Consider the following 13102-nt stretch of genomic DNA (forward strand, 5'->3'; position numbering starts at 1 on the left):
ATTCTGGGGTGAGGGTGCTAAGTTCAAAGTCTGGGGACAATTCTGGCCCCTCCTTTCTTGCCCCACCTCCCACCTCAGAGGCCCCTCTCTGTGCACCCCTAACCCCAGTAGGGGTGGAGAAAGAGTTCAATCTCCCGAGGTGGGCCTCCCCCTGCCCCTCCCCTGCTCTCCAGCTTGGAGAACATAAAAGCCCAGGCTCAGTTGAGAGGTATTACCCATGCCAGGTGAGCTGCGAGGGCAGGCTGGGAGCTGGTGTGGGCTGCTCCCTCCAGGAGGCCCGGACGCCATCCATAGTCAGGGTCCACCGAGGGGGGCACTGGGTGTCAGTGGCCTGGGAGGGGTTGGGATGGTGGGCTTGGGGCATTTACTGGCTTGGGGGTTTCATTGCAGAAATGAAGCTGTTCCTGGCCCTAGCAGGGCTCCTGGTCATTCTGGCCATGCCCCGGCCCTCTGAGGGCGCTGCTCCAGGTACCAGCTCAGAAGGGAGGGAAGGTGGGGTAATGCGGGGGGGGGGGGGGGGGGTTGGAGCCCCAGGGGCTCCTTCCTCAATGCAGGCCTCTCTGGCTCTGGGGTCTGGGTGGGGGACTCTGGCCCAAGCCTGATCTCATGAGCCCTGCTCTGGCCAGCTGTCCTGATGGAGGTGGAGACCTCGGTGGTGCTGAACTGCATGGAGGAGGCCAAGCAGCTGGTGGACAAGGCCTACAAGGAGCGGCGGGAAAGGTGGAGGCGCCGGGCACCGGCCAGCTCTGTTCTTCCAGAGAAGGAGCAGGCAGTGGGGAGTCTGGGAGGTGGAAGTGGGGGTGTATGAAGGGAGGCTGGGCCAGAGCTGGCTTAGGGGACCCTCTGTCAGTCCTTGCGTCTCTGGGTGTGAGGACAGAGCCACGCCTCCCACGGCCATGCCTCTCTCTGGACACCCAAGTCCATATCCTGTTAATAAGGAGAAACCCTCTTCCTGTGCGGGGGGCCTCCTACACTCTGCTGTGTGTTTGCCCCCTGGGCAGGGGCTCTGCCTAGTGTGTCTGCACCCCTTCTCCAGCCCTCACCCCTCCCCTCTCCAAACAGCATCAAGCAGCGGCTTCACAGTGGCTCGGCCACCCCCATGGAACTCCTGTCCTACTTCAAGCAGCCGGTGGCAGCCACCAGAACAGCCGTGAGGGCCGCTGACTACCTGCACGTGGCCCTAGGCCTGCTGGAGGGGAAGCTGAGACCCCAGTGGTCCCGACCCTTCAACGTCACTGGTAGCCTTGCCCCTTCCACTCCAGCCCCCTGCTTCACTAGAGCCCCGGCAGTGATGCCCCCATTCCTTCCTTCCGGGAGTCTCAGAGGCTTCCGAGCAGCTCCTCCAAGTCCCCAGACTGCGCGCCCACCCAGGGTCTCCGGGGATAGGCAGTGGGGGAAGGGGTTCGGCTCCTCCACACCCCCTTGCCCTCCACGGTGACCCCGCAGACGTGCTGACGCCCGCCCAGCTGAACCTGCTGTCCAAGTCGAGCGGCTGCGCTTACCAGGACCTGGGAATAACGTGCCCGGAGGGAGACAAGTACCGCACCATCACCGGGATGTGCAACAACAAGTGCGCGCCGGCTGGGTGCCGAGGGGCGGCGGCTCGGGGAGGCGTCCCGGGCCGCGGGTCCCCGGGTCCCCGGGTCCCCGGGTCCCCGGGTCCCCGGGTCCGAGCCGCGGCGCCCCCTTGTGCCCAGCGCTCGCCCTGCCCCCGCAGGCGCAGCCCCACGCTGGGGGCCTCCAACCGCGCCTTCGCGCGCTGGCTGCCCGCGGAGTACGAGGACGGCTTCTCGCTGCCCTACGGCTGGACGCCCGGGGTCAAGCGCGGCGGCTTCGCGGTGCCCCTGGTGAGCAGGGGCGGGCAGAGGGGACCAGGCCGGTCCCGATGCCCCCAACGCGCGGCCCGGGGGCCGCCTCCTGACGCCCCGCCTCCCGCAGGCTCGCGCCGTCTCCAACGCGATCGTGCGCTTCCCCACCGACCAGCTGACCCGAGACCAGGATCGCTCGCTCCTGTTCATGCAGTGGGGCCAGCTGATCGACCATGACCTCGACTTCACCCCCGAGCCAGCCGCCCGGGTCGCCTTCCTCTCCGGCCTCAATTGCGAGACCAGCTGCCTGCAGCAGCTGCCCTGCTTCCCTCTCAAGGTGCCAGCGTCCTTCCCTCCCACCCACTGCCTGCTGGGTGGGGCCAGTTCCTGGGAGTGGCCACCTCCCTCTGTGCCCGGTTCCCGCCCCAGCCCCTGGGTAAGGCTGGTCCTGCCCACCCACTGGTCATGCCCAGTCGGTGCGCTGCGGCGGCTCTGGCCTGTGTCTCTCCTCAAAGGCAGCCTCGTAGACGCTGGCAGCCAGGAGATTCCATTTGTCCACCAACGTCCCCCAGGCCCCGCCAAGGGATTTCCTATTGGAGGTGTGGGCTCTTCGTGAGGCAGTCGAGAGAGCTCCTGGTGGGGGGAGCTTCCCAGAGCCCCTCACACCTCTGGGTGTAGGTCCTCGGGTGCCGGTCCCATCTCCTCCCCACAGTGGGGTGTTTCCCCCTGCCCCACATTACACAGAGAGGGAGCCCAGATGTCTGGGTTGTGGGGTTGCAGCAGGGCTGCGAGTGGACTGGTTGGCCTGAGGCACATGCTGGGGGCGGGGGCTGGAGGGAGAAAGAGACGGGGCCAGAGTGAAAAGAGGGAGACATCCCAGAGAAGAGGGACAGAACAGGGAAGAAAAGGAAAGAGAAGGACGAGGCAGAGTGAGAAGGCAAAGAGACCAAACCCAAAGAAGGGTAGGGAGGATCAGACAAAGGAGAGAAGGAGAGAGAGAAGGAGGAAGGTTTAGTGGGGAGGGGTCAGGAGGCTGCCCGGGCCACCGCTCCCCACCCTCCCCAGTTCAGTGCTCTCCCCCGAAGCTCAGAGGGGTTCCGCTGCTGAAGCCCCCGGCTGTGATCATGTGGGGCCCAGTGCTCCTGAGGGGCCCCCATTGTGGGGCCTGGGTCTCCTCTGGTTCTAGACCCCAGGGCTGTTTCCCAGGTGGGCTCATGGCCTGCAGGGAGAGGGGCAGGAGAGCCCCCACGCCCCTGCCCTTGGCGAGCCCCCCCAGCCTTTCTCTGGGCTGCAGATCCCTCCCAACGACCCCCGCATCAAGAACCAGAGCGACTGCATCCCCTTCTTCCGCTCCTGCCCGGCCTGCCCCGGGAACAACATCACCATCCGCAACCAGATCAACGCGCTCACCTCCTTCGTGGACGCCAGCATGGTGTACGGCAGCGAGGACCCTGTGGCCAGGGACCTGCGCAATCGCACCAACCAGCTGGGGCTGCTGGCCGTCAACGATCGCTTCCGGGACAACGGCCGGGACCTGTTGCCCTTCGACAACCTGCACGACGACCCCTGTCTCCTCACCAACCGCTCGGCGCGCATCCGCTGCTTCCTGGCAGGTCAGCCCGGGGCGGGGCCTGGGGCGGCGCCTGGGGTCGGCCTTGTAGGAGGCACAGCAGGCCAGTTGGTGAGAGGCCAGTGGGTTTGCGTTTAGAGAGACTCTGGATTAACCCAGTTTGCCTTGGTGACTTGGAACCAGAGAGGCAAAAACAAACAAACAAAACCCAAAACCCAAGATGGAGAAAGGGATGGCTGAGGAGTCTCTGGCCATCCCTTTCTCTTCCTTTCTCCTCCTTCCTGATCTCTGGAAGAGAGTGGAGCCCTCAGGAACAGGGAGCCAAAGGGACAGAGAGCAAGGTAGCGCCCTCAACCTCTAGAGCAGGGCGGTCTGATATGGTAGCCGATAGCCATATGCAGTTATTAAAGTTTTAAGTTTTAATGAATTTACATGAAAGGAAATGAAAAAAAAAATTCAATTCCTCAGTTGCCCCAGCCACATTTCAAGTACTCAGTAGCCTCATGTGGCTAGTGGCACCCATGCTGGTCAGGGCAGGTTTAGAATTTTCATTGGCACAGAACAATCTCTCAGACAGCACTGTTCTAGAATTTCACCTTCTGCCCACCTTGGCTACCTGTAATATGAGAGGGTGGGACTTTAACAGCTGGTACCCCCGGCCTGTGACTGGGACGGTGATGGTGGTTGTGCCCTGAAATTTTCTAATGTTTTTTAATGTAAATCCAAGAAGGGGCCTCCATCCCTTCCCCCTGGCCCCCACCCCTCTTCCAGTGGCCTCTCCCCAGGGAGGAGAATTGAAGTCAGCGCCAGTATGCACTTCTTGGGGAAGGGGCCCGAACTCCCCTGGGCTGGAGACCCCCCAGCCAGTCACAGCTGCCTCCAGCCTGATGTGGATGAGCCACATGCCCCAGGCCTGGATTGAACCTCGTCTGCTCATGGGGTGGAAAACATGCTTTTGGAGGATTCCTTCCCACCAGCCTCTAGAGCGATGAGGACTGAACCTGGTGTCCTGCTGCAATGGGCCTGGCCCAGCCCTCTGACCCCTCTACAGACGGGGGGGGGGATCTCAGTTTTTTTTGCACAGAGCTTCAGATGTGGACTCCAAAAGTCCCGTGTCCTAGCCCCCTCCCTGAGAGCAGGCTGCACCTTTAACACGAAGTAAGGGTAGGGATGGCAGCTCTGACCAGTGATTTTCTGGAGTCCTGTGCTGAGAAGCCTACTGAAGTTGTATCCAATTTTAGCAGGAGAGAGTGCTGAGCTCCATCACCGTGTCTGACCAAGGCACGGAAGTAGGGCGTGTCAACATGCATGCTGCTTTTTGTCCTTCCCCAAAGCAAGAGAATCAGTCACCCAGGCGGTATTCACAGAGCTCTTACTTTGCAGCAGGTGCTGTGTGCTGGGAGGGCGGATCAGATACAAAAAGGCACTGCCATGGTCCTTGAAGGAGCTCCCAGGCTCAGGTGTGGGGAGATGGCAAGTCCTGTGCCAGCTCTCATGCTTATCAAATGAGCACTTCCAACCAGCAGTGCCCCTCAGCAGAGGAAGAAGCTGTTGTGGCGGATGGGGCCATCAGGGGAGGCCTCCCAGAGGAGGCGTAAACTCCTCCTGGTGTGGGGAAGTGGATGGGGAGGAGGGCTGGCTAGGGTCCTGGTGGCAGAGGGAGTTTCACTGGAGCAAGTCCTTTCTGGGAGGGATGACTTGGGAATGATGGTGGCTTTTGCTTCCCCAAGGGGACACGCGTGCAAGTGAGATGCCGGAGCTCACCTCCATGCACACCCTCTTTTTGCGGGAGCACAACCGGCTGGCCACCCAACTCAAGCGCCTGAACCCCCGCTGGAATGGAGAGAGGCTCTATCAGGAAGCCCGGAAGATCGTGGGAGCCATGGTCCAGGTAGGCGGTCCCAAGGGTCCCTGATGCCAGGGGTTGCACAGACTTGGGAGCCAGACCCGACTCTCCTGCATCCCAACAGTGTGACCTCAGACAAGGTGATTACCTCTCCTGAGCCTGTTTCTTCATCCATGAAGCTGTTAGGATTGAAGGACATAGAAGAAAATCCTTGGCAGACATTTAGGGCTTCCACTCCCTGCCGGTCCTCCTTCCCTGGCTTGCTCCTCTTCTGCTTTCCTGTGGGTTGAGATTAGTGTTGGCGGAGGTGGGTGACAAGGGCCTGATGCAGAGTAGCTGCTCAGTTGACGTTTCTCCCTTTCTCCATCTCAGAGTCAGTCTTGGCTCCGTTGCCTGCTCGCCTCTTGCTTTGGGCTCTGCTGTAGCCTGTCCAGTCTCCTTAGGCTCACTTATCCTCGGGCAGTTCTCCTGCTTCGCTCTCCCCACATCTTCTCTCCAAGAAGCCCACGCCAGCACGCACACACACATGCCCTCCTAGACTGTGGAGGAGGGGAGGTGCGGGTGCTAAGGTGAGGTTTTGGTCTGTGCTAAGAACTTCAGCACCTTCAGAGGAAATCCCTGCCAGGGCGGCCCTTCCTGCCTCCCCTCCTCCCACAACCTGAGCCTGACTGGGAACCAGGCACTTGCTGGGCGCTGTGAGTAACTTCAAGATGAATCCCCTAAGGAACTAGGAAGTTTGGAGAAAATGAGATATTAATGGCTCAAGGACAAGGGAGCTCTTGCAATGACTGGCAAAACACCTTGTTATTGAACTCTGGAAGGCAGAGGGCAGTATACTTACCCTTCACTTACATTTGAGGAACTGAGGCTCAGAAAGGTTGATAACTGGCTCAAGGCTACACAGCCAGTGAGCAGTAGAGCTCTGTTTATGCCACACGATGCCCCTGTTAGGCCCAGGTTCAGTGCTGTGGGATGCAGTTCTCTGACCCCCAAGCCAGGAGCAGGTGGACACTCTGCAGGGAGGAGTGAGTGGAGAGGCCACTCTAAGGGTCTCTTTTATAGATCATCACGTACCGGGACTACCTGCCCCTGGTGCTGGGGCCAGAGGCCCTGAAGAAGTACCTGCCCAGGTACAAAGGCTACAATGACTCGGTGGACCCGCGCATCGCCAACGTCTTCACCAATGCCTTCCGCTATGGCCACACCCTCATCCAACCATTCATGTTCCGCCTGGACAATCAGTACCGGCCCACGGGGCCCAACCCCCGTGTCCCACTCAGCAGGGTCTTTTTTGCCACCTGGAGGGTGGTGCTGGAAGGTGAGCCAGCCTGGGCCAGGAGCGAGTGAGCCGGCAGCTGAGAGCGGGGAGGGAGTCCTCTTTGCTCCTGTCTTTAGCCATCTGACCCGACTTTTCTGTCTTAGTTCTCTAAACTCTGCGCTTACCTACTAAGGAGCCTCTTTGAGGGCAGGGATGGAGACGGCTGTTGCAGGGAGCCATCTCCTTCCCATGTGATGTGACTCTCGGTGGCTCTGCAGGTCTGGCAGGGACTGGAGAATCCCAGCCTTTCAAGTCTGAATGGCAAAATCCCCTGAGACTCCCATACCCCGGGGGTTGAGTGGTCCCCCGTAAGGACCCACCCACTGGGACCTCCTTGACACCAGCAGCTTCAGGAGTCCAGCCCTCTTCCCCAGTGCCCCCACCCCACCCTGGTCTTGCCCCTGATTCCACCCTCATCTCCGATAATGAACCCAGACTGTTCCGCCCAGCTCACCCCTCTTTCCCCCAGGTGGCATTGACCCCATCCTCCGGGGCCTCATGGCCACTCCTGCCAAGCTGAATCGCCAGAACCAAATAGCGGTGGATGAGATCCGGGAGCGGTTGTTCGAGCAGGTGATGAGGATCGGGCTGGACTTGCCAGCTCTGAACATGCAGCGCAGCCGGGACCACGGCCTCCCAGGTGGGGGCTGCGGGAGTCCAGGGCCCCACCCGCCTCTCCACCCTAGGGCTCCTGCTCCCACCACTCCCCGCTCCGTGCCCCTGGCTGCCCTAGCTTTCCCCCACCCCTCACCTTGCTCGCAGGAAGCCGGCAGAGTCAGGTCCCCAGAGTCAGGGCTGGTCGGTTTCAGCTGCTCCCGGGCTCCTTTGCATTGTGGTCACCACCCCCGACTTGGAGCGGCAGCAGCAGCGTAACAAGTGTGCTTTCCCCAGTCTCAAACCCTGTCGCCACCAGCCTTTCCTTTTGCTTGGTTGTACCTGACCCCTCAAGGGAAGATACTACTATCACCTCCATTTTACTGCTGAGGCTCGGAGAGATTCAGAACCTGCCCAAGTCAGTGGCAGAGCTGGGATGTGAACCAATCTGAAGCCTGTACCCACCTTATGGGATGGCCAGCGATGCGGAGATTCTAGACACACTTTACCCTCCTGGGTCTGAGACAGACAGACTGTTGCCTTGGACTTGGCAGGAGTTAGGGTTTGCTTTAAGGTGGGCGGGAAGACAGAGAGGGTCTGGGAGAGGCCCCTGTCCCCCTTGGCCTGGCCATTTCCCAGGGTTCTCTAGGGCTGTATGGCCTGGACTCTGCCCCCCTGTGTCCCGCGGCCCCATGCGCCCCTGTGTCCCGCGGCCCCATGCGCCCCTGTGTCGCTCGGCCCCATGCGCCTCTGTGTCGCGCGGCCCCATGCGCCTCTGTGTCCCGCGGCCCCATGCCCCTCTGTGTCCCGCGGCCCCATGCCCCTCTGTGTCCCGCGGCCCCATGCGCCTCTGTGTCCCGCGGCCCCATGCGCCTCTGTGTCCCGCGGCCCCATGCGCCTCTGTGTCCCGCGGCCCCATGTGCCTCTGTACGCAGCTGTGGAGTGTTGGGAAGGTGGGCGCTCAGGGCTGAAGGAGTAGCTGTGAATCCCCTCCTGTGGCCCCAGTGTCCTCCCCACCCCGCAGCCTGCCCTGTCCCTCTCCCACCCCAGGGTACAACGCCTGGAGGCGCTTCTGCGGGCTCCCGCAGCCCAGCTCGCTGGGCGAACTGAGCACGGTGATGAAGAACCGCGACCTGGCGCAGAAGCTGATGGCGCAGTACGGGACGCCCAACAACATCGACATCTGGATGGGCGGCGTGGCCGAGCCCCTGGAGCCCGGCGGCCGCGTGGGCCGGCTCCTCGCCTGCCTCATCGGGACCCAGTTCAGGAAGCTCCGGGACGGTGACCGGTGAGGAGGCGGGCCGGGGGGCTGTGGGCGTGCCCCGAAAGCTCTGGTGAGACCACCGGGCTGGGAGGAATCAGTGATTTTCTAGTGTGTTCTAAGGTCATCCCTAATGTGCTCTGAACCTTTTGGGGGTGAGCAACCTAGACCAATGCTTGGAAGGAGGAGGACAGAGGAGACACCACCTCTCCTAACGGCCTTCTTCTCTAGGTTTCATGGTATAGCCGTGGATGTGTCAGTTGCTGTTGAACAGCCTTCCCTTGGTGTCATTTCATCATGCCTAGTTCTCATCTAGAGCACTGGTATTGTGCCTTCAGGGAAAAGGCGTCCCTCTTTAGACAGACAAATTATAAACACCCCCAAGATCCACCCCCCACCACCCCCACCGTGGAGTCCCAGGTCAGGCACAGTCTTGGGGAGCAAGTGTGGGCACTGCTCCTCTTCTCTCTCAGTGGTGCCCTGTGGTCGCTGGGGTGGGGCCAGGGGAGGCAGCTGGACAGCTGGTGCTTTATTCTGCTATGAGTGGGCTCCGTTTGCCTGGAGCCCTCCCAGGCTGCTGGTCCCAGGGTGGTGCTGGTCTGGCCATGACCCTCCTGCATCTAGGGAGCAGCTCCGGCCAATTGACACCCACCCGGCCCAGGATAGCCTCAGGGTGGTGGACACCCACCTGGCCCAGGATAGCTTCAGGGGTGGTGGACACCCACCCGGCCCAGGATAGCTTCAGGGGTGGTGGACACCCACCTGGCCCAGGTAGCCTCAGGGTGATGGACACCCACCCGGCCCAGGATAGTTTCAGGGGTGGTGGACACCCACCCGGCCCAGGATAGCCTCAGAGTGATGGACACCCACCCGGCCCAGGATAGCTTCAGGGGTGGTGGACACCCACCCGGCCCAGGATAGCCTCAGGGTGGTGGACACCCACCCGGCCCAGGTAGCCTCAGGGTGGTGGACACCCACCCGGCCCAGGATAGCTTCAGGGGTGGTGGACACCCACCTGGCCCAGGTAGCCTCAGGGTGATGGACACCCACCCGGCCCAGGATAGTTTCAGGGGTGGTGGACACCCACCCGGCCCAGGATAGCCTCAGAGTGATGGACACCCACCCGGCCCAGGATAGCTTCAGGGGTGGTGGACACCCACCCGGCCCAGGATAGCCTCAGGGTGGTGGACACCCACCCGGCCCAGGATAGCTTCAGGGGTGGTGGACACCCACCGGCCCAGGTAGCCTCAGGGTGGTGGACACCCACCTGGCCCAGGTAGCCTCAGGGTGGTGGACACCCACCCGGCCCAGGATAGCTTCAGGGGTGGTGGACACCCACCGGCCCAGGTAGCCTCAGGGTGGTGGACACCCACCGGCCCAGGTAGCCTCAGGGTGGTGGACACCCACCCGGCCCAGGATAGCTTCAGGGGTGGTGGACACCCACCGGCCCAGGTAGCCTCAGGGTGGTGGACACCCACCGGCCCAGGTAGCCTCAGGGTGGTGGACACCCACCCGGCCCAGGATAGCTTCAGGGGTGGTGGACACCCACCTGGCCCAGGTAGCCTCAGGGTGATGGACACCCACCTGGCCCAGGTAGCCTCAGGGTGATGGACACCCACCCGGCCCAGGTAGCCTCAGGGTGATGGACACCCACCCGGCCCAGGTAGCCTCAGGGTGGTGGACACCCACCCGGCCCAGGTAGCCTTAGGGTGGTGGACACCCACCCGGCCCAGGTAGCCTCAGGGTGGTGGACACCCACCCGGCCCAGGTAGCCTCAGGGTGGTGGACACCCACCCGGCCCAGGATAGCCTCAGGGTGGTGGACACCCACCCGGCCCAGGTAGCCTCAGGGTGATGGACACCCACCCGGCCCAGGTAGCCTCAGGGTGGTGGACACCCACCGGCCCAGGATAGCCTCAGGGTGGTGGACACCCACCCGGCCCAGGTAGCCTCAGGGTGGTGGACACCCACCGGCCCAGGATAGCCTCAGGGTGGTGGACACCCACCTGGCCCAGGTAGCCTCAGGGTGGTGGACACCCACCTGGCCCAGGATAGCCTCAGGGTGGTGGACACCCACCGGCCCAGGATAGCCTCAGGGTGGTGGACACCCACCTGGCCCAGGATAGCCTCAGGGTGGTGGACACCCACCCGGCCCAGGATAGCTTCAGGGGTGGTGGACACCCACCGGCCCAGGATAGCCTCAGGGTGATGGACACCCACCCGGCCCAGGATAGCTTCAGGGGTGGTGGACACCCACCTGGCCCAGGTAGCCTCAGGGTGGTGGACACCCACCCGGCCCAGGTAGCCTCAGGGTGGTGGACACCCACCTGGCCCAGGTAGCCTCAGGGTGGTGGACACCCACCTGGCCCAGGTAGCCTCAGGGGTGGTGCCGGTGTGTCCCACGCAGGTTTTGGTGGGAGAACAACGGCGTGTTCAGCGCGCAGCAGCGGCAGGCCCTGGCCCGGATCTCCTTGCCCCGCATCATCTGCGACAACACCGGCATCACCACCGTGTCCAAGAACAACATCTTCATGTCCAATACGTTCCCCCGGGACTTTGTCAACTGCAGTACGCTGCCCGCCTTGGACCTGACTCCCTGGAGGAACAGGGCCTAGGGCCTGGGTAAGGGGGCTGCAGGGAGGGGTGGGCAGACCTGGCCCGGCTGGTCTCCCCTCTCCAAGGCAGAGCCCATCTCCGCCTGGGGCCGACGGAGAAGGAGGAGCTGACTAGGCGCGTGCTGTGCGTGATGTGTGTAAACTGCGGGCCGTGTACGTGTGTAGCTGGAGGGAGTGTGCCGTGCAGCTTCTGTGAACACGGAGTCCGCAGAAGGCAGGAGGCTCAGGGACCACTGCCGCCTTCCCATCCTGGTTCTGGGGCCAAGCTGCGTGGCCTTAGGCAAATGACGTAGGCTTGCTAAGCCCCGGTTTTCTTCCTTGTAAAAAGCGCTGTTGGGGAGCAGATGTAGCGCAAGTTGTTGAGCGCCTTCTTCCCACATATGAGGTCTGGGCTCGATGATGCCCAGCCCCGTACTTTAAAAAAAAAAAAAAGCAGCTGCTATGGCTTCTTAGAGGGCCTGTTTGCAGCCTTACTTCTTCATTTATTGAGCACCTACTATGCGCCGCGCACTGTGCTAGGCACAGAGGTGAGACAGCCAGACACTGCCTGTGGCCTCGCGGCGCTTACGCCCTGGCCGTGTCCCGCTGAGGAGAGGTGACCAAGGGGGCCCAGGAGGCGCGAGTGGTGAGCTGGTGGTCTGTGAGCGCGGTGCAGGTGTGGCTGCGTCCACGGCTGCTGCTTCCTCTCCCTCACCGTGTTCTCTCGCTTCCTCACAGAAGCCGGCCTGAAGAGGAACTGGGACGCCAGCCCTTCTGTCCCGTTTGTTTGTACTGGTATTTATGATAATAAAGCACCGCTGCTGGAGGTCTCTGCTCTGTGTCTGCAGTGGGGCTGAGCATCACAGGGCTCTGCACCTTGAGCCTGCGTGGTCCCTGCCTCAGGGGCTCTGAGTTACCTCAGATGGGGGTTACCTCAGATGGGGGTGAGTTACCTCAGATGGGGGTGAGTTACCTCAGATGGGGGTGAGTTACCTCAGATGGGGGTGAGTTCCTCAGATGGGGGTGAGTTACCTCAGATGGGCCTCTCCTTTGGTGGAGCCACAGGCAGCAGGCAGCCAGTTCCTAGAAGCCTAGGGGCCAGGCTGAGCAGGCCCTTCTCCCTGCCCTTCCACCCACGCCGCCCAGGAGAAGAGGAATCGTGAGCGCCAAGCCCCTGCATGCGTTCCTTACTCTAGCACATATTTGCTACATGCTCACTGCATGTCAGACCGGGGCCATGTGCCGGGAACCAGCAGGGACAAAACACCATCTCTGCCCTCGAGAGGCTCACAGTGCAGGGGAGAAAAAGAGCGGGGGTGTGGTGGGAAGGCAAGCCCTTCCCAGAGAATGGGGCCCCTGGGCCCTGCCTCAAGGCAGCCTGGAGCAGCGGTTCAGCAGGGCCCGAGGGCATGGAGGAAGGGGACGGTTACTTCCCTAACAGTCTTGCCTGGAGCTTGCCCTGTGTCTGACTGGTGGGCTCCTTCCTTCCACCCCTCCCTTCTTTGCATGTGTGGGGATGGGCACCCAGGGCTGGCAGCCTGCAGGGGTGCAGGATGATGGTTCTGATGGGCCACAGGGGCTCCCCATGGTGAGCACCGGGTAGATGCAGCTTGACCCCGCTGCACTGATGAAGAGAGGGTGCTCAAGGAGGGTAAGGGGCTCCTGCGAGGCCAGGAAGAAGTGGGTGCCGGGGCCAGGGCGCAGACAAGCTCTTCCCAGGATGGCTCCCACCCCCACCTTGACAGTCAAGGGATCCAGAGATCCCCAACCCTCCCGGCTCACCCAGTCATTTTAAAAGAAAAATGCATGACTATGTATTGGACATCAACAGAAGGAATATTCTGGAGCTGCCGCTTCAGGGGCTTTGGTGGTTCTATGGACCACACTAGAAGAAGAGGGAGTTTCTCAGAAGGGTGACTAGAAGGGAGATTAATTTTAGCTATAAGGAATTCCAGGGTAAATTTTCCTTCCTGTCTTATCCTTGGGCAACCCTATCTGTAATCCCATCTGAAATCCCCTCTTGTTTCTCCAAAGCCGTTGCTTCTTTTCCCAGGAGCCCCTTGCCTTCTTCCTTTCTTTGAAATTATATATGAACTACGACCTCCCCCCGCT

The 13102-nt window shown here is 61.8% G+C and overlaps 1 protein-coding gene across 1 annotated transcript; it reads left to right on the forward strand.

Annotated features, from left to right (window-relative positions):
• The first annotated feature begins 392 nt into the window (after nucleotides 1-392).
• MPO (myeloperoxidase) lies at nucleotides 393-11816 on the forward strand. Its single transcript, XM_004461303.4, has 13 exons — nucleotides 393-468; nucleotides 627-720; nucleotides 1063-1238; nucleotides 1447-1570; nucleotides 1718-1847; nucleotides 1939-2145; nucleotides 3103-3421; nucleotides 5109-5269; nucleotides 6287-6542; nucleotides 7012-7182; nucleotides 8187-8424; nucleotides 10804-11018; nucleotides 11729-11816. The coding sequence occupies exons 1-12, from the start codon at nucleotides 393-395 to the stop codon at nucleotides 11009-11011; spliced, it is 2160 nt and encodes a 719-aa protein (XP_004461360.2). The 3' UTR covers nucleotides 11012-11018; nucleotides 11729-11816.
• The last annotated feature ends 1286 nt before the right edge of the window (nucleotides 11817-13102 follow it).

Source organism: Dasypus novemcinctus, chromosome 21 (assembly GCF_030445035.2).
Source record: "Dasypus novemcinctus isolate mDasNov1 chromosome 21, mDasNov1.1.hap2, whole genome shotgun sequence".
In the NCBI taxonomy this organism is placed as follows: domain Eukaryota; kingdom Metazoa; phylum Chordata; class Mammalia; order Cingulata; family Dasypodidae; genus Dasypus; species Dasypus novemcinctus.

What these genes read in the sequence shown, in the direction of transcription:
- MPO (XM_004461303.4), top strand. Translation starts at nt 393, where the DNA reads ATGAAGCTGTTCCTGGCCCTAGCAGGGCTCCTGGTCATTCTGGCCATG. An exon ending in CTCTGAGGGCGCTGCTCCAG is followed by an intron (nt 469 to 626) that starts GTACCAGCTCAG and finishes TGCTCTGGCCAG; the next exon opens with CTGTCCTGATGGAGGTGGAG. An exon ending in ACCGGGATGTGCAACAACAA is followed by an intron (nt 1,571 to 1,717) that starts GTGCGCGCCGGC and finishes CTGCCCCCGCAG; the next exon opens with GCGCAGCCCCACGCTGGGGG.